At 48.7% G+C, this 24,220-nt stretch overlaps 1 protein-coding gene across 1 annotated transcript in view; it reads right to left on the bottom strand.

Moving 5' to 3' along the window:
• Positions 1 to 1,596: 1,596 nt before the first annotated feature.
• The window catches only part of ANKH (ANKH inorganic pyrophosphate transport regulator), a 153,577-nt gene continuing 130,953 nt past the window's right edge, over positions 1,597 to 24,220 (bottom strand). The window contains exons 9-12 of the mRNA XM_007961244.3: positions 9,706 to 9,835; positions 5,843 to 5,966; positions 5,160 to 5,259; positions 1,597 to 3,647 (exon numbers count right to left, since the gene is read on the bottom strand). Coding sequence (XP_007959435.1) covers positions 3,534 to 3,647; positions 5,160 to 5,259; positions 5,843 to 5,966; positions 9,706 to 9,835 — 468 coding nt within the window. The 3' untranslated portion in view covers positions 1,597 to 3,533. The remainder of the gene's footprint in view (positions 3,648 to 5,159; positions 5,260 to 5,842; positions 5,967 to 9,705; positions 9,836 to 24,220) is intronic.

Here is a 24,220-nt window from a genome sequence, read left to right as displayed (position 1 = left end):
ATTTTACTATTGTAAAGCAGCTTTATTTGGCCCCCTCTGATACATCCTAAGCCAATATTAAATGTTTCAGTTTCTTAGGGAATCGGCTATCCAGGACATTTCCAAGCCAAACTACTGGCTAATGCTAAAAATCAAGGCAAAGTGAAAACAAGGGAAGAGTAACTTTGGCACAAGACAAACCCGATGCAGGCAGTCATGGGGGATGACTGGTTTTTATCCAGAAATGCAAACAAGTGGCCTTCTGCACCCCATTTGAAGAATCTCATATGGGAGGATTTCCTGCCCATGTGCAAATCCGTCAATACTCCGTGAGCCATGTGGCCGGCAGGTCCAATCCTACCATGACTTTCCGAGTGCAAGCCTCGTCTAGTTCTTTTTGCTCAATTGTTGAGTGTCTCACTGACGCCCTTTGCCACTGAGATCCCTGTAAGTCACTACAGAACAAATGGCAACTGCACATTTAGGATGACCTCCCTTGTTTCCCTCAAATAGGCCACCAAAGGAGGAGCTCTAGCCTTGGCTTGCTCAGAGAAAACCCTCACTCTCTATTTTCTGTGCTTTGAGCTGCCCAAACCTGTTTCTCAGCATCTAAATGAAAAACTACTTCATGGTCTTGTATTTTTAGATTGTATTCGTCCACAAGCAGTCACTCAATTTTGGAGAAAGTCACACCTGGTCTTTCCATGGTCTTTGACATGAGAATCTCACAGGCATGGTACCCTTCTAAATGCAGCTGTCCGCTGAACACCCTGCAATGAAAAATAAATGTTTTGGGGGAATGTTTCTTTGGTCAGAAAAGTCAAAAGGTTGCCCCTAATGACTCAGAAAAGTGGGAAGAAGAAAGGTCACTCTCCCTGGTTTGATCTCCTCTCATGTCTAGCTGGATGACGGGACTCGGTTAGAACAAACGCAGGAGAATATGCCAATTCTCAGTTTTTGCCTCAGAAGTTGTTAGGCTGTGACTTAAGCAGCCCAAGTGAAGAAAATGTATGAAGAAGGATCACGTGCTTTAAGGTGAACGGTTTGGACAAGTCCTGCCAAATCAGCTCCGTTGTGGTGGCCTGAGTGTGGCATTGCTTCCTGTGTTCTCAGAAACTCTAACCAAATATTATGGTCCACTGATCTTGATCCCTGAAAGGATCTCTGGAGTTATATTTCCTTATTTCCTTATGTCATAATGAGGAGGCCCTTGCTGATCCTTCCTGGATTTAGAGGGAAAGGATTCGCTTCCTTTTTTTTTTGGGGGGGGGGGGGGAACAAAGTTTTGCTCTTGTCACCCAGGCTAGAGTGCAATGGTGCTATCTCAGCTCACTGCAACCTCTGCCTCTCAGGATCAAGCGATTCTCCTGTCTCAGCCTCCTAAATAGCTGGGATTACAGGCATATGCCACCGTGCCCAGCTAATTTTTATATTTTTAGTAGAGACGTTGTTTTGCCATGTTGGCCAGGCTGGTCTCGAACTCCTGACCTTAAGTGATCCACCCCCCCTCGGCCTTCCAAAGTGCTGGGATTACAGGCATGAGCCACTGTGCCTGGCCTGCTTTCTCAATTTGGATCTTTAAGCTCCAACCCCAGAATCATGAAAGAGTCACACATGTTAAAAAATACTGCTGTTTAATTTTCTAGTAATGTCCTTTTAAAAAAGCTGATACATTGAGTTTTTTTATCTTCTCAGATCTGCCTCTGAAACCACTGCAAAGCAGCTATGCAACTTAAGTTTTCAGCACTCATATATATATATATTAATGGAGGAAAAGCCACTCTGAGGAAGCACACCAAGGACATGTCCCCATGTGGGCACACCTCGTCGGCACTGGGTACCCTGGAATATGAATGCAACCCTGGCATGCTCACAGCTAACTTCATGCCCTTGCATTCTTTTTCGCTGTGAGGAACAATATGATCACACAGCACTGAAAATGGTAGACACGAAGGGCCTACCTTTTTCTTTCTCATTTTTGCCCTTCCAGCTTACACTTCTATTCCTATTCCAGTGACCCGTTTATTCTTCGGTTACCCATAATGAAAAATAGTTCTGTCATTTACTGAGCCTTACATTCAAATGCAAATGACGGACTTTATAAAACTGCTGCAAATAAGTTACAATGTTCATTGATACAATACGTTTCAACTGCAGGTATGTTGAGCACACAAGCAATCACCGTATTGTATTAGAGACATTTTATTGAAAATGCGAAAATAGGAAATGTATTATAGCCTAAAATAAATTACATAACATATACAGCATATATTTATATCTTTAAAATATTTTTTTGTTTAGGTTCTTTCAGTCTAGGAATTTTGACTAAATCAACAATTTAGTGAACTGTGTCTATAATTTTTTAAAGGAAAAAACCTGCTTTCCAAAACTTAGAAAAATATACTGCACTGCATGGATTTCGAATGTGTTATTTCGGGGAGGACCACATAGTGACTCTGGTATCATTATAAAATGTCTTGCTTTATCGTATGGTGTGGGAGGGAAGTACCGTAGTACATTCTGAATTACCTGTACCGCAGAGTTACGACTTAAGGATGGCAGAACCAGGTAATCTACTTCAAAAGTTACCCTACAGCAACCTGGCATTAGAATGCTGGATGAGACTTAAAGCTTCAGTTCACTGGAAAAACTAAAATGCAAAGTTAGAACGCTCCATGTGACTCGCTCTAGTGCGACCTTCAGGAAAGGCAAGGGAAAAGCAAGCCTTCAGGAAAAGTCATGCGGCAGGGGCTGGAATCTGGAGATGCGCTTTTGTGACAACTTAAAAAAGTTAGCTCATGTATATACACGGTGGGGGTGAGAACTGACAGCTTGCTCGGATCTAGGAGAACACAGAGTGATATGCTATCATTCAACCGTGTCAGTTTGCTGCCCCCGGGGCATTTCCAACCTTTCTACGGGAGATTATGTCCGTCTGTCAGCCCACTGTGGTCACAGGTCTCCCCGTTCCTCAGTGTGAACGGGGACTCCGGGCTGCAGCCTGCCGCCCGCCTCCTGCATGTGTGGAGTAGATGGGTTGGAACTCCATGGCGGAAGGGAAATTTAAGAGGCCACCGGGGCTCCATCTCTTTGTACGGCCATGTGACTGGGAAGCAAATCAAAGGAAGCCGAGTTTTAACCTGTTGATTCTTAAGAGCGATGAAGGGGGACAGGAGAGTCTGTGGCCTGCTGTGCGGGGTGGCCGAGAGGCGACAGCACAGCTGTAGTCCTTTGGTTCCAAGAGGAGATTGTCCAGGGGAGGAGGACACACCGTCGAGTGTGAGGCAGCTGTGTCTTCTGGGTTTTCGTGAGGCAGGGCATGAAGTCAGTTGTTGCGCTTGTTTTTACATAGCTACAGTGAAGACCATTCACCAGGTCCCCCCGTCAGTGTGAGCATACTCAGTATGCTAGAGAATTGACACGAAACCTTTAAATCAAGGCCTCTTTCATCACCAAAACAAAACAAAAAAGGGAACAAAATACGATGGGAGAGGAAGAGATGATGCCGAAGTGTCATCCTGACTGTCCCTGCAGTGCCCATGGCGTCCCGTGCCTTATTCATTCTCCTCTCTCATTTCCACGATGTCTGTCACCTCCTCTGTTGGAGGCATGTCCGTCATGGCGGAGTCTTCCCCCTCCGTGGCCGACTCGTTCTCCATCTTCTTTTTCTAGACCAAAGAAGACTCATCAGTGTGGGGCTGTGGACGGGGACACTGCACAGCAGAACCACGAGCAGGGAGACACCACCAGGGTCTTGGGGGGACCCCCCGCTGTAGGCTTAAACCTTCTTATGGTTGGGGTGGCCTCACCTCTTCTGCATCTTAGTTCAGCATGTTCCTTGTAGTTTCGTGTCTGTGCGCCTGCCACTGAGCTAGGCAGGCACTTCGGAGGACACTGTGTCCCACCGCCCCGCCCCAGACAACCCACCCCCTGCTGCCCTTTCCAATGAGGGCTGCACTCTCCCCGACTCCTCACAGTCACCTGCAGACTTCTTTTCCTTCCTCCTCCCTAAAGCCTCAAGCTTGGAACCTCACGTTATCAGAATATTGCACCTTGTACAGCCTCCGTCAGTCACCTCTGGGACAGCTCCAGGCTTGCTGTCATTCTCTCCCATTTACTGCCTGTCCTAATTCCTGGTCACTTCCCTGCCATGTTGCCTGTTCTTACAATACATGGGCTCTCAGGGATCAGGTTCACAGCCCCAGCCCACCTCAACCACTCCTGGGTCACTGCAGACCTTGCCATTATCGACATGTTGGGCACCACCAACAGGCCAAGGCAAAGACACTGTCCTCTGTCTGCCAGCCTCGCTGGTCCCCCATCCACAGATCCCACCAGCCCTTCACTGTGGCCACCTTCTCGATGTCCTCCCTCCGCTCTTTCCTCAGCTTACATGACATGCTCAGTAATGACCACCATTTCCCTATCCTGCTTTTCTTCCATCATATTTGCCAGGCAAAGCCCCACCTGTGCTGAGGTTCAGATCTCTACCATCTCAGCCCACACCACCCAGCTGCCATGGCTGGGGAAACCCAACAGCAGGGGACAGCCAGTGTCCTGAGATGCGCGTCACGCACCGTGAGCAGGCCCTCTGAGTGGCCTGGCCGTCACCCTGCTGTCCCGGCCTGTTCACTCTGCCATTCTCCTGACCAACTGCTTCCCCACCCATGTGTCCTCGTTCTTCCACCCTCCAACACCTCCCTTTCCTCAGATGACGATCTGGCTTCCTACCTCACTGAGAAAAACAAAAGCGATCAGAAAGGCCCTTGCGCAACCAGAGAGGCCGCCTGAGCTCTTGTCTTGGGCTGCCCGGTCCTCGTGTGCACAGACACATTCGTGTCACTGTCCCCTCTCCCGTCGGCAGCATCGCCTATCTGTGGGTCATTCCCCCGAAGTAAGCCATAGGCTGAACTTTGCCCCATCTTCGCTGGCTTTCTGAAATCCATGTCCACACCTCTCTCTCCTTTGGAGCAAAACTCTTCAAAGGGACTGTCTCTACTTGCTGCCTTCAGCTTTTCCCCTTTTACCCCACTCCCATTAGGCTTCCAGCCACCCTAAGCCACGAGACTGGGCAAGGTCACCAAGGATCCCCCACTGATGAGTGCCACTATCCAACTCTGGTCAGCGGCTGCTCAGGTTCTCCTGCACCCGGGAGGAGGGTCCCGGCGTGGCTGTCTCACCTGCTTCCGGTAGACATAGCACGCGGCGATGGCGACCATGGTGGATTCTCCCACAAAGCCCGCCAGGAGGGAGCCCACACCCAGGGTTGCACCGTGCACCCTGCAGATGAGAACACAAAGGCGATTTGTCTGTTAAGGCCAAGTCAAGGCACAACCGTCCATGCCAAAACCCAGGAAAGTAAGTGTAGCCTCGAGACGGCTGAGACCCGCGGTGTTCTCCATCTGTTGGCTTCGTAAGGGCACAGCTAATAACCTAATGTGTGAGGGGAACTGGGAACTCGGGGTGGGCCGCCTCCCTCCCGCAGCACATGGATCCTACAGCACACGGACCCCACAGCCCTTCCTACCCTCCCAGGACACTGGGAGCTCCCTGAGCGCGGGGACCATATCCTCCTCTTCTGGTTTTCACGTCCAGCATACGCTCGAGCCCGTACAGGGCCAGCCACACCCCAACAGGAGCTCAATGTCTATTACTCATGTCTGGGCCTGACCCCAAAAGCCCTTTTCTAGAATGGATCCCAAGAGCCTCCACCTGGTGCCTGGGCAGACACACAAAACATCATTCTGAATTTCCGATTCTAGACATGCCTAGGGATTTCCCGTGGAAATGTAGATCTTAAACCTCTGGACACAGTATTGAAGGGGCAGAAGGACCCACAGCCCCAAACTCCCTGACGACATACCCCAGGTAGGGCAGGACCACGAGGCTGGCGATGAGGACGATGATCCGCAGCACAGAGCTGGGGGCCAGGACGAAGGTTTTCTTCAGCGTCATGAGCCACCCAGTGAGATGCGCCCTCACTGTGACTGTGGGGAAGAGCAAAGGACTCGTCAGGTGTGCCCACGTCCCCTCCCCATCCTGCTGCCTCTGGACCAGGGTAGCACGTCCGAGCGCCAGAGGCTGCCTGGGACCCTGGTCTTGCTGCTGAGCCTCTGGCCACCCCATCTTCCTGCCAGGGCTCCCCATCCCTGCTCCTGAGCCTAGGCCCGCCTCGGGTCACCACCTCCTCACAGCCCTTTGGGTCTAAACGGCTGGGGACCGGCAGGCTCCTTGCTCCACTGGGACCACATCTTCCAGGCAGCCTAGCTGCTCCTGTCCAGTCCTGTCCCCACACTTGCCCAGCCTCGCCCTCGATCATCCACCTCTAGAAGGGAACATTCAGAGAAAAGTGGCAATATGACGGCACTCTGGTGTGACGCTGGGTGAGCAGAAAAGCTGGCACCAGAAGTCATCTTCCCTGCCTGCGGTCAGAGGTATGGAGACCAGAGCAGTGAGGTAGGAGGAGGAAGGTGCACGTCCCCACTTCCCTTTGTTCCCTCCCTGAGCTGGTACTGACCACTTCCACCGAGGTCACTTCCCTTTCTCCCTCTCCTAATGCTGTGGCCCTCGGTGCGCTGCCATTGCACCACAGGCTGCGTGGCCTCCCCGTGCCTGCCTCCTCACTGGATCTCTTGAGCTGCAGGAGGGCCGTGGGTGGACAGCAGGGAACTGTGGAGAGCACGGGGCTTGCCCTTGTCAGTAGGAAGGTCCCTGAGCATCTAGATTCCATCTGAAACTGGAAAGGCTTGAGGAAGCGCAGGGCAGGGCCTACTCCTTGAAGAGAGGGGCCCGTCACCTCCCTGTGGACAGCACCAGGCAAAGGCTCTTGGAGGAGGAAGTGCTCATTCCTGGGATAAAAATTCCTTTCCAGGATATGCTGGTTTGGAAGGAAGCCTCTGCCGTCGTCTTGGTCTAACAGTATATGTCCTGCCTTCCTCTGGGTGGAAGCTTTATATTAATACTAACAAGGCTGATTTTCTTCTTAGGCAGATAGACCCACTGAGGTTTTTGACCAAAGGAGAGAGTCGGTCCCAGGCATATGCTAAACTGGTTAGCCCAAATCCAACAGATTGCAAAGAGTGGCAGGGCCTGGCAGCTGTCTGGAAACCCTTCATCTTACAGACAAGAAAGTGGAGTCAAATGGAGATTGAAGGTGAATCGCATACCCAGCTATAGCCTGCTCCCAGCTGGGGCGCTCCAGGCCCCTCCTCTGGTCACTACCATAGGAAATTAGCTGCATGTGTCTCAATCTGCGAGTGCAGCTCCTTCTGGATGGTGACACCTTCCCCAGCTTGCTTCACCCTGTGGGTACCCAACAAGTCCGGACGCCGTGCGGGGGCTGTGATCTTCCAGCCACTTCTCCATTTCTTTTTTTTTTTTTTTTTTTTTTTGAGGCGGAGTGTAGCTCTGTCACCCAGGCTGGAGTGCAGTGGCCGGATCTCAGCTCACTGCAAGCTCCGCCTCCCGGGTTCACGCCATTCTCCAGCCTCAGCCTCCCGAGTAGCTGGGACTACAGGTGCCCGCCACCTCGCCCGGCTAGTTTTTTGTATTTTTTAGTAGAGACGGGGTTTCACCGTGTTAACCAGAATGGTCTCGATCTCTTGACCTCGTGATCCGCCCGTCTCGGCCTCCCAAAGTGCTGGGATTACAGGCTTGAGCCACCGTGCCCGGCCACACTTCTCCATTTCTGCCACAGCCCAGAAAGTGATGCTGCAAGGCCTTGGAACAAGGGCTGCTCCAGCAGCCCTGGCCTACCTGGGCTCTGTGGCTCCTTTCTTTTTCTCTTTTTTTTTCTTTCTTTTTGAGACGGAGTTTCACTCTTACTGCATAGACTGGAGTGCAGTGGCACAATCTCAGCTCACTGCAACCTCCGCCTCCTGGGTTCAAGCGATTCTCCTGCCTCAGCCTCCTGAGTAGCTGGGATTACAGGCACGTGCCACCATGCCCGGCTAATTTTTTGTATCTAGTGGAGATGGGGTTTCACCATGTTGGTCAGGCTGGTCTCGAACTCCTGACCTCAGATGATCCACCTGCCTCGGATTCCCAAAGTGCTGGAATTACAGGCGTAAGCCACTGTGCCCGGCCCATAGCTCCTTTCTTAACATGTGGCTTTGTAGATTCTGGCTTCCCAGTTTAATGATTTAAGTGGATCTTTTGGGGAAACTTATTTTTGACTAGGTGACACACCTGGTACAGAATTTAAAAGGTACAAAAGGGAATAGAGTACAAAGGTCTTCTTCCCAGTGGTGACTTCCCAGGCCCTTGTCCTGCTTCCCACAGGCAACTACTGTTAGCAGCTTGGTGAGTTATTTGCAGGAAAAGAATGTAGCACATCCATATGACAATACAGACACACATGTGCTACATATTTGCTATGGAAATGGTTGCATACTAATCAACCATTCTGCAACCTGCTCTTCTCATTTAATCTCGAACGACCTCATTCTTGTCTGGTACACCTCACACCACTATATCGGCTTGGTGTAATAACTTTCCCACTGGCTTTTGTCTCAGCCATGAGCAGTTTCCTTTCTGACCATCCATCATCTGGCCTCAGGTTGCCCTGGCATCTTCCTTTCTCCAGCAGTCCTTCTCTGTCTTTGTATATCTCCAGGCTTTAGCAATAAGCTCACTCTATTTTTCTTTTTTTTTTTTTTTTTGAGATGGAGTCTTGCTCTGTAGCCCGGGCTGGACTGCAGTGGCCGGATCTCAGCTCACTGCAAGCTCCGCCTCCCGGGTTTACGCCATTCTCCTGCCTCAGCCTCCCGAGTAGCTGGGACTACAGGCGCCCGCCACCTCGCCCGGCTAGTTTTTTTTTTTTTGTATTTTTTAGTAGAGACGGGGTTTCACCGTGTTCGCCAGGATGGTCTCGATCTCCTGACCTCGTGATCCGCCCGTCTCGGCCTCCCAAAGTGCTGGGATTACAGGCTTGAGCCACCGCGCCCGGCCTCACTCTATTTTTCTTTTTTTCATTTCACTTTTTAAATTAAAGTATTGTAAAACTGGCTTTTTGGTGCACAGTTCTGAGAGTTTTAATACATGAACGCATTTGTGTAACCACCACCACAATCAAGACAGAAGGCAGTTTTATTGTCTCCAAAACTCCACGTGCTATCCTTTCGGGTCTACTTTCTTTTTACTGTTTTTGCAATCACTGCACTTTTAAAAACAAGTTATACGGCCAGGTGCAGTGGCTCACGCCTGTAATCCCAGCACTTTGGGACGCCAAAGAGGAGCACTTGAGGCCAGGAGTTCGAGACCAGCCTGGACAACATGGTGAAACCCCATCTCTACTAAAAATACAAATATTAGCTGCGTGTGGTGGTGGGCGCCTGTAGTCCCAGCTACTTGGGAGGCTGAACAGGAGAAGTGCTTGAACCCGGGAGGCAGAGGTCGCAGTGAGCCGAGATTCTGCTACTGCATCCAGTCTGCATTCCAGAAAGAGACTCTGTCTCCAAAAAAAAATATATATATATATAAAAATATATAAACATAAATATAAATATAATTATATATAAATATATAAATAAAAATATATAAAAACAAGTTATACCTATTGATTCATTTCTTGAACTTTCACCTTACTGGCTAATGTTTTTGCATCTTTCTAAGCCACAATGAAATTTTACATTTGTGTTGGTGACATGATTGCAAACATTTCCAAAGAAAGATTTAATTAGGCATGAGGATAAACAAGAATGTTTCTTTCATTCTGTTTTTCTTTACCTGGAACTGGGAAGAAGGAGAAGATCCGCAAAGGAACAACACAGAGTTCTGCAAAGGCAAAGTCCACTCCAATGATGTCTATCAAGATTTTCTCGGACACGTTGGGTGTCCAAAACATCACGAAACAGAGCTGGGGGAGAAAGACATCGAACAGGGTTGTGAGGAAAAAGGTTGAAGCGAGTGAAATGAGCAGGTCAGGTGTGGCACAATCCTTGGAGAGTTACAAAAGGGGGACAACTGGCCCGACTGGGTGGCGGGCATGCTGGTCCCAGATCTGCCACCTGCCTGCTTGGCTATCTCCTGAGTACAGAGGCCCTGGTCCATTAGCCATGGCTGTACCCAGGGGACTCCCATGGCAGAGCAGATGTGGCTCCTCCAAGAGTGGGTCATTGATTTCTGAATGGGTAAGCAGGCCCGTTCAGAACCAATGTGCTTTGGGGCAAGGCTTAAGGAGACTGCCACACAGCTCGGCCAGTTCCGCATGGACATGTTTATTCAGATAATGTTTACAGCTTTAACAAATAAAAAAAAAGACCTGGAAGTTCCTGGATGTGTACAGAACCACACAGAATCAGCACATAATGAAAAGGGAAATGTTAGTGTTTAGAGTAAGGATCAGCCTATGAACCTTTTAAAGTCTAGTTACAAGAATAAGAGATGAGACAGCAACAGAATTGGAACTCTGGAAAGCAGATGGGAGGCGGTAAACTGATGTAACGGATGCAGGAAAAGGGAATCCTGAACCCAATGGGGAAAGTGGAGCTCTCTCCCCACCTCCCTTCCCTGCAGATCAGGAAGTGAGGCACAGGTCCTTCCGGAGACGGGGTGAAGGTGGGGTCCAGAGCAGGATGGCTGGAAGTCAGGTTAGCAAGCAATCCATCCACAGCTCCCCTTGCACAGCTGGTGACTACATCTCCCCGAATTTGACAGAAAACAGGAGTTTAGTCTCCGGATGAGGTAAAACAGGGGTACCTCGCATGGCCCAGGGCAGAGTTACTACAGGTTGAGTAACCCTTATCTGAAATGCTTGGGACCAAAAGTGTTCTGGATTCTGAAGTTTTCAGATTTTAGAATATTTGCATTATACTTACAGGTTACACATCCCTAATCCCCAAATACAAAGTCCAGAATGCTCCAATAAACATTTACTTTGAGTCATGTCAGTGCTCAAAAGTTTCAGATTTTGGATTTTCCATTTTTGGATTAGGCATACTTAATCTGTACATGGAAAACGGGGGGATTAAGAGAAGGATGGCATTTGCATGTTCGGGCTTCCTTCCTCTTCTGTGCTCCCAGAACATGGGAAACTAGTTGAGGCCTTCCCAGGTAGGAGACCGGAAATGGTCTCTGAGGAATCTGACCAGCCCAAGAGAAAAGAAGTCAAGTTCCTGAAAATTAGAGTCTCCCAATGAAGCAGCCACACTGGAGCAGCCATCAGTGAGGCCCTCGCAGGTGAGAAACCTCATCCTGGTGTTCACAGCTTCCAATCAACTCCTAGTCTCTGGATAAGGTAAAATGGGGGGTGTGGGGGGTACCTGGCATGGTTGAGGGCAGAGTTACTACAGCTAGTCACCAGAGCCCCACTTATCAAAATGAGCAGGCAACCAGGGAGAAGCACGCTTTGACAGAGGCCCCCAATGTGAGGAGACCAAAACTATGGAAAAAACTGCGACTTAAGAGGAAACAAAGGCAATACAGAGAGAGAGAGGGGGGAAAAAAAAGAAAACTTTCCTCCACTGACATCCCCAGAGAGATGGGAGAAGCCACTGCGCCCACAAAACAAGAACAGAAGGAGAATGTTATAAAAAAGACATTCACGCTGGACGCTGTGGCTCATGGCTGTAATCCCGGCAGTTTGGGAGGCCGAGGTGGGTGGATCACCTGATGTCAGGAGTTCAGCACCAGCCTGGCCAACATGGAGAAACCCCATTTCCACTAAAAATACAAAATTAACTGGGCATGGTGGCGCATGTCTGTAATCCCAGCTACTTGGGAGGCTGAGGCTGGAGAATTGCTTGAACCTGGGAAGTGGAGGTTGTGGTGAGCTGAGATGGCGCCACTGCACTCCAGCCTGGGCAACAAAAGTGAAACTCCATCTCCCCCCTCCCCAAAAAAAAGACATTGACAGAACAAAAAAGATAAAAGCAGAAAGGAAAATTCACGAGTTAACAGTGGGATAAGTTTAAGCAAGCCTACCACAGAGAGCAGAAGGACGAAGGCATGCAAATGAAGCACAGGAGAAGAGTTAAAGAAACAAAGTCCAACACCCAAATAACAGGATTTCCAGAAAGAGGCGACAGCGTACGTCTGAGACTGAAAGATACCAGTTTCAGAACTGAAAGAGCCCATCGTGGGAGGTGGTGCAGTGCATGGGAAAAGCCTCATCAGGGCATGTCACCAAACACTACTGGGGACACAGCTTCCTATGGGCTTCCGGCCTCGGGCTTCTCAGTAGCACTGAAAGCTGAAAGGAGCAGTAAGTTTTGAAGGAAGACGATTTCTACCCTAGAACTCTAAACCAAACTATCACTCAAGTGTGTTTAAAAGAAAAATATTTTCGATATTCAAGGCCTCAAAAGTTTTACCTCCCATGCACACTTTTTCAAGAAACTATAGGTGAGGGTTGCTCTGCCAAGGCAAGCGAGTCATGGAGTGGAAAAGAGCAAGGCGTGGGTGAAGCACAAGACAAAAGCCAGGGAAATCTCTGGGGCGGAGGTGAAGGCCGTGGTTGGCCCACAGGTCAGTTGATCTTCCCTGGAGCAGGAAGAAAAAGGCTCCGAGAGATGCTAACTACCTAATGTGCTTGAATACTTGAAAAGAGATTTACACCATGCAGGGAAAATGTGGGAATAACTTAGAAGTATCCAGAAGGCTAAGAAAAATGATAATTGAGACAATTATGAAGTCCAGGAAAAACCAAAGCTGTTTGAGAAAGAAAGGGAATCAGCGCTCAGTGTCAGAGTTTATCATAGTCACAATCTATGAAGAGTTGGGGGTGCCTCTAGGAGCAGGAAAGGGACAGGGTGGAAGTGAGCAGTGCTGAAGAGGTGGGCTGGGGACATGCTACTGTGAGTTACAATCCTTTCAGAGCTGACTTGGAAAACTTGGTGCTAATTTTAAAAACCTGAATTTAAAAATCCAACAACATCACTTTGGAAGATTCTGTTAAAAACTTGCCAGTTTCATCAAATATTTATCTCCTTTTCTTAAAATGCCAGTGATTCTTCTCTAAAATAAAACTGAATACGTTCTAAAATGAATTACAACAGTGTAAGAACAGAACACTGAAATTTCAGAATATAACATTCTTTTAGGCTCTGAGTACATTGTTTCATGGAATTAGCCAAGCTCTATGTACTATGTCATGTTGAAATATTAAAAAAATACACTGGAGATCTATTATAAATATATTTCACTTTATAAGTGCAATAGAGCCATTCCCCTATGTATTTTCTGCATCTGGCAAAGTATATTCCACTGGTTTTCAAAAATGGCAGAGGTACTATCTCATTTAATCCTAGTGCTTGATGACAGTACTCACGCCCCGTCTTTGACATGAAGGAAAAAACACTTCCTTAGATCTAGCAACTTGGAGCTCAGGGACTTTATTGCCTGAATGCCCTGGATAAGTGGCCCTGTCATTTTTTCCTGTAAGGGTGAGACGTCGCACACAGTCATAGCCCTGGTATGGTGGCCACTTCACATTACAATTCAAAACAACACTGAGCATGGAGTTGGAACACTATTTCCCTGTCCATATCCTACCCCCACAAATACACGGATCATCCCTGCTTCCAGCTTTGCTTTATACTGGGCCCCCAATATATCCCATAGCAGTAAAACGGTAAAGAATTGAGCTAAGGGTTGACTGCCTGACAGTCTGGGCTGGCTCTGTGCCTTAGAACCTGCAGAAAGTGAGCCATTCTGTGTTTACCTACGGGTTAGAGAGAGACCTAGGCCACATACTGCTAAAAACCTGAAGCTTCCAGGGGAACCATGAGCATGCTTTATTTATTTCGCAGCCAGCAATGATCTGAATGTGAGATGATGCCTCATACAAATGTTGCAATTCTCTAGGCTTTGCAAAATCATTGTAAAGTGGCTCTTCAGTTACAAGAACCAAGGAATAAGGAGGGTGTAATTGCACGTCAGAGAGAAAGACGGCAGAAATGGGCCACTGTGGCAGACAAGCCAGGTAATCCCTGCTCTGGGATCCCCAGTCAGGTCATGTTCACCCAGAGGCGTTTTCCCGTCTTGTAGAAGATCAGTTAACCTTTGCAGTAGGGGGACTTTCCAGTTTGAGGACACAACGACAGGCAGTGTGCCCACATCACCTGACACACTGACATCAGTATCAGCCAAGCTGTGTAGGTGACCACAGTTCTGGTACCTTGAACACAACCACGGAGTTAGGTAAGGTTTGATGGATTTCCACTAGGAGCTTCCTGAGATGGTGGCTCAATATTCCATTTCTAAAATTCCACAGTATGATCCAACTTAGCACCACTCAGTCACTCTGTTCTTTATCTGGCTCTGTCTCTGCTGAGCACACCCAACACGCCCCTTATCAAGGGCATGTGCCAACAGAGGTGTGCCTTCAGTTTCAACCACCCACACCTACAGCCCAGACTGGGTCTTCATGGGGTATCGGAACTGGAAGCGGTTAGTCTGATCCGGGGTTTGAACAATCACAGACAACTAAAGGAAAGGAATGCCACATTTACCAATGTCTCCTTTTTCTTCCTCCCTGAAGTCTCTGAAGCTCTTGCTATGATTCCAGTAGGAAAATGCCACTGCACTTTTCAGCAAGCTTTTCAATGAGTGGTTATTTCTTGCATATATAACTTAGGTATACATATAACTTAGAAAAGAATACATTTAACTTAGAAGTGGATATGGGAGGCCAGGTGCATTGGCTTACACCTGTAATCCCAGCACTTTGGGAGGCCAAGGCGAGTGGATCACAAGGTCAGGAAATCGAGACCATCCTGGCAAACACGGTGAAACCCCATCTCTACGAAAAATACAAAACATTAGCCGGGCGTGGTGGCAGATGCCTGTAGTCCCAGCTACTTGGGAGGCTGAGGCGGGAGAATGGCATGAACCTGGGAGGCAGAGCTTGCAGTGAGCGAAGATGGCGCCACTGCACTCCAGCCTGGGCAACAGAGTGAGACTCCATCTCAAAAAAAAAAAAAAAAAAAAAAAAAAAAAAAAAAAAAAAAAAGGTGGGTATGGTGTTTCTTAAAAGCTGTAATACCTATCTGCAGGTGAGCTTTCCCGAAGCAAAGCACTGAGCCCTAGCATAATAATCAGATTACATTTCACCAGTCCATTTGGAAAAAACAGGAAGCTTTAGAAGTTCCCTTGACAAAGAGTATTTCAGGAACAGTGTCATTTTAATGAGTTCACCCAGAGTAGTCTCGACGTACAACATGCCTCCCAGTTGACCATGACGTGCTGTGTTCCTCAAATATTTGCAGAGCCTAATGACGTGGACTTTTCCAAACCAGAACACAACCCTAATGATCTCCCACCAGTGAAAAGAGTCGTTCCTCTGAGCAGCTGCAGAGGTGGGCTTTCTGCTGTCGAGTTTACTGTCAATATTCTCTCATCAGGACACAGCCTTCAAAACAGAATAGTCCACCCAGTGCCCAGATCTCGGTTTTTCTATTTATTCTTCAATAAAAGGAACCAGGACTCCTTGGAGAAATGACTCATTCTAGGAGCAAGGCAGAGAAAATGCAAGATGGTTCGCTTGGAGCATCTGTGGTGTGAGAAGGAAGGACGTGCCCCCAAATAAAACGATGGGAACACAGCAAAGGGACACAGAAGCCAGGCAGAAGGAGCTTCCGAATGGCCAAAGCAAAAACACTTTGGGCAACAAAATAAGTACAGTAGTATTGAATTATATCCCCAAATAGCAAATAAATATCCATGAGTCCATAGGGATAGAAATTAAAAAATGGCAGAGAAGGGACAAATGTCCTGCACAGAACCCTAAATAATTCATTAGCTGCTCCCTCTAAGGTGGGTGGGAGCAGAGCTTCCCGCTCCTTCGGAGGAACTTCCTTCTGAAGAGCACAGTGGGGAGACAGGAAATGTGTCCTGGCAGCAGAGGAACGCGGCAGCCATGAACCCAGCCATGCAGTCAAGGTCAACATCCACAGTGGTAAGTCGGGTTGTCAGTCTGCGCCCTCGATAAGATGTGAGGACAGTGGCACTTTGTCTCTGTGGTCTTCCTCCCCAGTTCCCTAAGCCCAGTCTTAACCACGAGACAGACCCCAGACAAACGCACATTGAGGGGCCCTCTACCAAATACCCGACCAGAACTCCTCAAAACTGTTGAGGCCTTAAAAACAAGGGAAGTCTAAGAAACTCTCAGAGACCAGAGGAGGCTATAGAGGCATGATGACTAGACATAATGTGGTGTCTTGGATGAGATCCTGGAACAGAAAGAGCTCATGAGAAAACAAACCAGTGAAATCCTAATGAATCATGGAGTCTGGTTCACAGTCGCGCACCAGGGCTGGCTCCTTGGCTGTGACATGCGTGCTGCAGTGAAGCAATGTGAGTGAGGGTGAGGGGTCTATGGCAACTCTGCACCATCTCCACAATGTTTCTGAAAATCAGAAGTTATTCTTAAAAAAAAACAAAAACAAGGTTAATTAAAAAAAGAAGGGCTGGGCATGGTGGCTGACGCCTATAATCCCAGCACTTCGGGACGTCAAGGTGGGAGGATTGCTTGAGGCCAGGAATTCAAGACCAGCCTGGGCAACACAAGACCCTATTTCTACAAAAAAAATTTAGCCCTGTGTGGTGGTGCATGCCTTTAATCCCAGATACCTGGGAGGCTAAGGCAGGAGGGTTGCTTGAGCCCAGGAAGCTGCAGGCTGCAGTGAGCCAAGATCGCGCCACTGTACTCCAGCCTGAGTGACAAGATTCTGTCTCCAAAAATTAAAGGAGAAAGAAGGAAGAAGAAGAAGGAGGAGGAGGAGGAGGACGGAGAAGAAGGAAGAAGAAGGAGGAGGTGGAGGAAGTGGAGGAGGAGGAGGAAAAGGAGGAAGAGGAGCTGGACGGGGCCTCTCTAGGAATGTTCCTAATGTTTGCATGACTCAGTGCATCCCAAATGGAATGAGATGGAATTCCATCAGGACACACTCTCAGATTCCCAATTTAGAAGGAAAAACAATGCCATTTTACCAGGGTGAATTGCCGAAAGCAGGCAATGTGTGAAAGTAGCCAATGACTCCCATTTCTGGGGATCGGCACTTAAGGGGTGCATACCTGTAGCAACTGCCAAAAGGAATGGGCTCTTGGGATTGACTGACCTGTCCTCAGAAGGGTGAAAAGCCACATGTTCCTGAGACAGCAGGTGAGGGGATGATGGAGAGAGGGACGCTTCCACGTCCGCATCTCGCTCAGTGAGAGAAAGTAGGGAACCTCATAGGAGGGTTGATGATTATTGCCATCACAGCCAGTGGGGACACGGGGAGGACTTTTTACTTAAGGTCAGGCTAGAAAAATTCTAGTTGGCTAACACAGGGGTAGCAAACCACAACTTACATTTACAACAGATGAAAGTAAATGACATCTATTACTGAGAGAAACAGAGCTTGGTAGAGCATATTACAAAGTGTTTATGTAGAATTTGATACCTTCCATCTGGCTTGCTGATAATCATAATAATAATTATAAATCTATCTTGAATATTTAAGGAGTTGATGCAATCATCAACTGTTACAGCATATTCATGGTAAAAAAAAATCAACATTTTTCAGATATAGTTTTATAACCAGCTTTTTGAAGAATATGAAAACGAAATCATCCCTGCTATCACTAGGTTTAATGAAATTGCCAAACGCACACAAAAAGCAAACTGTCTTTCAGGTATCTAAGATGACTTAACTAATTCCTAGTAATGTTGTGTTGGTGGAGAGAAATGACATACCTCAAACAGCAGGGGGCGCCATGCACCAAGCCCGCAGAGGGTTGTCCAACTCCTATTCCTTTTCTCTGCAGCTTTAATCCTTTCCTGGTTTTTCTCACAGGATCTGAAGACTATTGAGAAAGTTCCACACTCCAGCTTCTGTTTAGCCTTTCCTTCTCCTTGACTATTAATAGTCAACTTGGAATTTGTTTGGGGCTGGGGGAAGGGGACATGGGGAGTGACTGTTTAATGGGTGTAGAGTTTCAGTTTTGCAACCCAGTTACGGACAGATGGTGATGACAAGCAGCAATGTGAATGGACTTCACTGTCCCTTTAAAAATGGTGAGGTTGGTACACTGTATGTGTATTTTTCTACAATTAAAATTTAAAAACATTTGGAACCTGCTTATAACAGCACACTCCGTTCATTTGCTCGTTGTTCAAATGACACGTGTGCATCTGCCCTGGTGTCTTCTTATGAGGGCTTAGGTAGAGTTTTAGGGAGTAGCCTTTATTGTCTTCATCTCACCTAAATTCCCCCAAAATAAACCAATCAACCCCTCAAATCTGCTATACGTGCTGACATAAAGATCTCATGCTGGATTCCTGAAGCTTCCAGACAGAAGTGCGGAGGGAAGGCAGAGGGAAGGAACTCATTCTCATCAGTCACTCACTATGTGCCAACAGCGCTCCATATGTGATTCCATTTCATCTTCATACACTCCCCAGATAGATGCCTTATTGGTTGAGGAGGACACAGGGCCTACAGGGACTGCGCGACTTGCCCCAGGTCACCGGCTGGTAAAGAGGCAGGGACAAGAGTTCAATCCAGGCCTTGGGGCCGCAGAAGCCCTGCTTTCTCCCTGTTTCTGAGATGCCCTAGGCTGCTGAACCGTTCAGGCCCAAGGGTACTGTGAGGGGCATCAAATGGGAAAGTGTTGAATTCCATTAATTCACCTTTGGTTCTTTTTTCATCCCCCATGCACAAGAGAGGCATTTTCTTCCAGTGCAGCCGGGAACAATGGGGCGGCAGTCTCCACCTCATGTTGTGGGGGCTGGGCGGCCCAGCATTAACAAAGCCTCAAACAGGCCGTCTTTGTTCCAGACAAAGGGTCAGCATGGTACCACCGCTGGAATATGGCCTGTAGGATCCACCCAAGAGGGCTGACTGACAGCTATGGCTTGAGGGAAGGTTGCCACAGGAAGGTGAGACAGGGTCATTCTCGTGAACGGAATTTCTAACTTGGAACACAGGGCCAGCCGGACAAAGTCCTGTTGGATGGTGAGTTTTACTAAAAGCTCAGATTCTGTTGCCTTCTAGCACATGACCGAAGGACTCAGAATTAACACGCTTTACTGAGATGCAGCTGCAAATAATGGTGTGCAACCAAGAAGATGGAATCCTTGGGGTGCTAGCCCAAGCAGTGGCAAGACAGGAGCAGGACAAGCTCACCAGGGCACAGAAGGCCCCTCCATTACACATGGACAGTAGGTAAAAATGGGAGTGGAGGAGCCCATCCTGACCTGCAAGGTGCAAAACTGGCCCTGAAATGATGAAAAAAAGAGGCTCCTTTTGTTTGAGGTAGTCTTGCTCTGTCAGCCAGGCTGGAGTGCAGTGGCACGATCTTGGCTCACTGCAACCTCTGCCTTCCAGGCTCAAGCAATTCTCCTGCCTCAGCCTCCCGAGTAGCTGGGATTACAGGCATATGCCACCATGCCCGGCTAATTTTGTATTCTTAGTAGAGACGGGGTTTCTCCATGTTGGTCAGGCTAGTCTCGAACTCCCGACCTCAGGTGATTCACCCACCTCGGCCTCCCAAACTGCTGGGATTACAGGCGCCTGACCAAAAAAAAAGGTATCCTAATTCAGGAAATTGAGGATGCGAGAGGCAGTGCCAGACCCAAACCTCTGGCTTCTAGGAGGCATTGGCTTTCCCTGTGCCTCCACCTCCATCTGCCAGCTGCACCTTCCAAGAAGAAGTGTCCAGAGCCTGGGTTCCACTGGGATGGGGGACACTGTAAATACTGAAACCATCTGTGACCTGCCACCTTGCAGTGGTGGGGCAGGCTCTGGTGGGGAGAAAAGGGGAAGAGCCAGAATTCTGGTTTCTAGCTTTGGGAATGGCGCTTCCCAGCAAGCGCACAGAGAGGGGTTAGCTCAGTGTGTCCAAGAGAAAGACCCGGACAGAGTGGATTCTTCAGGCTGCTTCCTTTCTGATGCCGCCGCTCTTTGTTTTCTTTCCCTCCCGAGTTGCTTTCTCTGCGGCCTGAAGTTCTGAAGCTTTAGGATGAAGATGTTTTAAACACTAAACACCTTTATCCTCACTTCCACGGGGGCGCCTGCTCTGGGGTGGCACCTCCTTCGCTCCGACAGGCGGTGGAGCCCAACAGAAGCAGCCGCTGTGCTGTGATCCATGCTGGGATTCTACAGAAACAGCAGCAAGGAGGAGATCTGACCATGCTGGGTTCTACAGAAACAGCAGCAAGGAGGAGATCTGACCATGCTGGGTTCTACAGAAACAGCAGCAAGGAGGGGACCTGACCAGACCACTAAGCCCCTCTCCTCTCTGGCAGCCTCCAACCTAATCCCTTCTCTCCGACAAAGTTTCTCCCCGGAAGCTGGAGCAGGGGGGCTCACAGCCTTGCTGGCGGGGACAATCCTGGGCTGCTGACAAAGAGAGTGGCCATGGCTTCTTTGCATTCACAGGAATCAGGGAATTTTTTTTTTTTTTTTAAAGAAATTAAGGAAAACAGATTTCAAAACTTAAGGAAAAGAGGCAAATATGATCGAATAGCACCAAAGATTCTAAAAGAGGTTGAAAAACTCTCAGGAGACAAATTCTCTCCCAACAACCAGAAAACAGGCCCCGAGGAGGAAAACAGAAGGCATCTGAAGGCCTCGTGGTCCCCAGGTGTGGAAGTGGGTACTGGGGACAGCAAAACATGCATCCATGCCTTCAGCTATCCTCTTGCAGGTCTTCCTTACCCAGGTCCTGGGAGGCCTCATGCAGAGTCTACCTTCAAGGGCTTGCAGCCTTGAGGATGGGGCTGACGTGTATGTAGATGTGCCCAGTGTACTTGCCAGCAAGAAGCGGGTGCCAGGAGTGCAGGAGAAGGAGCGCCTGTCTGTGCCAGGGAGAGGTTGATAAGGAAGCACCTGCCTGCCAAGAAGCCCGACGGGGCACTCAATGCCAAGGCAGCAGCCACCGAGGCAAAACACAGAGCGAGGGGACACCACTGCATGGGAAGCTGGAGAGGCAGCCCAACACGGGTGAGAAAGGCCATGTCGTCCTCCGGGGGCAGCGGCCAGCGGTGAAGGACTATCTGGAAGGCTGTGGGCGGATGAGTGGCTACTGAGAGGGCACACTTCCTGAGGATCTTTATCATTTCTGAGTCAGCCATGGCTAGGAGGGAGAGGCAGGCTGAGCGGGCAGCCTGGCGCACACAGGTGTCATGTCTATGGCAGGGTCTATGGTGGTACCACATGATGAGTCCATAAGAACGTAAGAACTCCCATAAGAACAAGGTCAGGAGGTGAAAGCCCGAGTGCTCGGAGTGGGTAAAAGTGCTCAGATCAAGAAAAACAGCTGTAAAAAAATGTGCCACAAGAAAGAAGGGAAAAGGGAAAGAGCTGCCAGGGGCCAGGGGTACCTTCCAAACCCCCGCTCTCTGTCTGCCTTCTCCAACAAGGATGGTCACCTCTAAACTAGCCAGGAAGCGCAAACCCAGCCAAGTGGGATCTGAAGACTGACAGTGACAAGAGGGAGCAAAGCATTCTGTTGATAACGGTAAAAGCATGCAAGGTTCCCAGCATGAACTCCTCTGTGGTGGAAAGAAAGCTTAGAGAATCAGGGAGAGGCCGGGAGCCTCGAGGCTGGAAATCCTAAGGATGGATTCTAGAAGGGCCCAGTCCTGGACTGCAGCTTATGGGTCTCGTGTTTATCCTGTGAACAGTGCCAGGCGGCTAATTTAAAAAGCGGATATAGCCTTAGGCTGCGTTAGTGAAGGTGATGGGCTGACGTGTCCTGCTCCACTGCCTAGGCGTTCGATGATTTCGGCGATGCATACGGCCACACCTGTGTGGGACAGGGCAATGTGGGCAGAGACGAGACACACGGGAGGCCCAGGGAGCTGTGTGAGTGTCATGCGAACAGGGGTCGTGAGGGGTCCTTAGGAAGCATGACGTGTGCCCCACAGGACCCAGGTTTCTGTGGACACACGGGTGTTCTATCTTACCTGAGGACTTCCAAATGTGAACATGCTTCCTAGGCCCAGGTGCAACTTAAAATTGGTCCTTATTGGCATTTTCTACTATGTGGTTGTGTCTGCGGTTCTATCAGATGCCTAGTCAGAGGACTCAACCTATTCATTCCCCTTTTTGTGCTCACTACAGCTTGATGGAGAACTGGCATCTCTGTGTTAGCAAGAAGATGGGGCTCGGGTAGCGCCATCTGTGCGTGGGGTTGGGAGGCTGTAAACAGCAGGGGGTGATGGCTCAACCAAGGAGCTTCCGTGGGGAGAAAAATGGTGCATTCAGGGGTCATGACTGTGGCAGGGTCTGTCTATTGAAGGTGTGTGTAAATCTACCAATCGAAAGACTGGCTTTTAAAAAAACAACCCCTCCCAACAAAACCCACAAAAATGTGAAGAATATAAACTTTATATTTATCTATAAGATATAGATATCATTCATAAAATTATTCCTTGGCATAAAATATACCCCTAGCCACTTAGGTACATGTGCAGCCCTCTTTCCCTGTGTTAGGGACCACCGAGTGTCCCAGTGGTGGAGCTGGTGGCTGAGGAGAGCTGGCATTCTTTGCTTATAGCACATGCCAGGTATCTCACTAAGCTTTTACTCCTTTTAAAATCTTAAAAGGTGAGCAATTCTTATTATCTGTGTGTGGCATCTGGGGAAACTGAAACTTGCAGTTTTGAGCGACTTTCCTGAAGCCACTCGGCTAGTGAGTGGTGGAGCTTGGATTTGAACCCAAGCCCTGTGGCTCCAGGGCCCACACCTATAAGCACCAAGCTATGTGGCCAATTCCAGCTTGATCTAAATCCCTCTGCCTCCATTCCTCTTCCCTCTTTAAGTCAACAGACACAGACAGGGCAGTCAGCTGTCATGAGAGCCACAGGCGTGACAGGCAGCCCCCCCATCTGAACTCATCTCCAGTTTCAAAGGTGGGAACTTGAAAGAGATCAGGGGTGTCAGCTCCAGTGCGTGCACCCTGGCCCTCTGGAAACTTCTTTTTTGGTAACCATCGGTTCATTCTTCAAGCCCTATCAGTTAAGAGCCATCTCCAGGGAGGACTACAGGCCACTGAAAACTGTCTGGCGCCCGATTCACAGTGAGCAGGTTTCGAGGCACTGTTGTTTGCCATATGTGCTGTTTCTTGGCAGCGCTTTGTGGTTCTTTTAGCCTTGCACTGGGCTCAGAAGATACAAAAAGACCTTAGAATAATTTCATGGCACCATTCAAACCCGTTTACCTTACTGTGCCCGAGCAAGTGGGACATCTGACCCAGAGCTGGGGACACAGTAGCAAGCCTTTAAGAGAAAATGAAGACCCTTTTGAGAAAAGACCACAGACTAGCTAAAAGCACCTAACACGTGCTGCCCAGAGGTGCAAGAGACACCCAGGCCTGGGAGAGGGAAGCCAGTGAAGTCTCTCCTGTGATCAGAGTGTTTTTTTGATTGTTTTCTTTTGTTCCTGTGTCAAATGATAGGTTACTTCATTAAACTTACACAATGGCCACTTAGCATGCTAATCAGCTGTTTTAGGTCCTCATTGTGCTCATTTCACACACTGCTTCATGTAATTACCTCTATTTGGTAATTTTTGAGGTATTTTGAGATCATTTACATGGGCTTTGCTGGGCTCCCTGCCTGCTGCACCCAAGGGAATGGCAGGCCATCGGGAGTTTCAGGCCGTGGAGAAGGTGCTCGTGTGTGGAGCCCGCGGTGCCTCAGAGCCTCCGAGCTGGTGCTGGGCTCGGAAAACCAAGAGGCCAGGGGCACCACATCCTTGCTTTCTCCACGTTGATGGTGCATGCATGTCGGAAGGGTCTGGACTAAGCACCCGGTCAAACTGATGTCTGGTTTCTGTACACTGTCTTTAAGCTGAGACTTAAGAAAACCAATTTTTAAAAAACCTGTAGGGAATCATAAGGTATTAATCATGGAAATAGATCATTGAAGCCCTACTGAGTGACTTCACCATTAGTGTGGGATGGCAGTTTGTGACTGACCTCTTCCTATTGCTAGATATGAGTTCTAAATTGCTCTTCAAAGAATCAATGTGTCAGTATGTTCAGTTCTTTGCCTTCTACTTTTAAACTTAACTTCCTTGTAAAGCAACCTTTTCTGATTACCTGCTCCACCCTGACTCATTCCAATTTCCTGCTCTGCCATAACCATTTTTCCCAGCAAACCACTCACCGCGTCACTCTCTTTAATAAAATTAGCCAATCGGAATTAGTTTAGCCCGTGTGGTCTAACCCTAGCCAATAGGGGAACAACACAGCAGCAGCGGACACGTGCGTCAGGGATAAGAACCCCTTCCCCTCCCTTGTCCAAGTGTGCGCT

This window comes from Chlorocebus sabaeus, chromosome 4 (genome assembly GCF_047675955.1).
Source record: "Chlorocebus sabaeus isolate Y175 chromosome 4, mChlSab1.0.hap1, whole genome shotgun sequence".
NCBI lineage: Eukaryota > Metazoa > Chordata > Mammalia > Primates > Cercopithecidae > Chlorocebus > Chlorocebus sabaeus.
The sequence above is the reverse complement of the archived record's forward strand: the minus strand, read 5'-3'. Positions and strand labels throughout refer to the sequence as shown.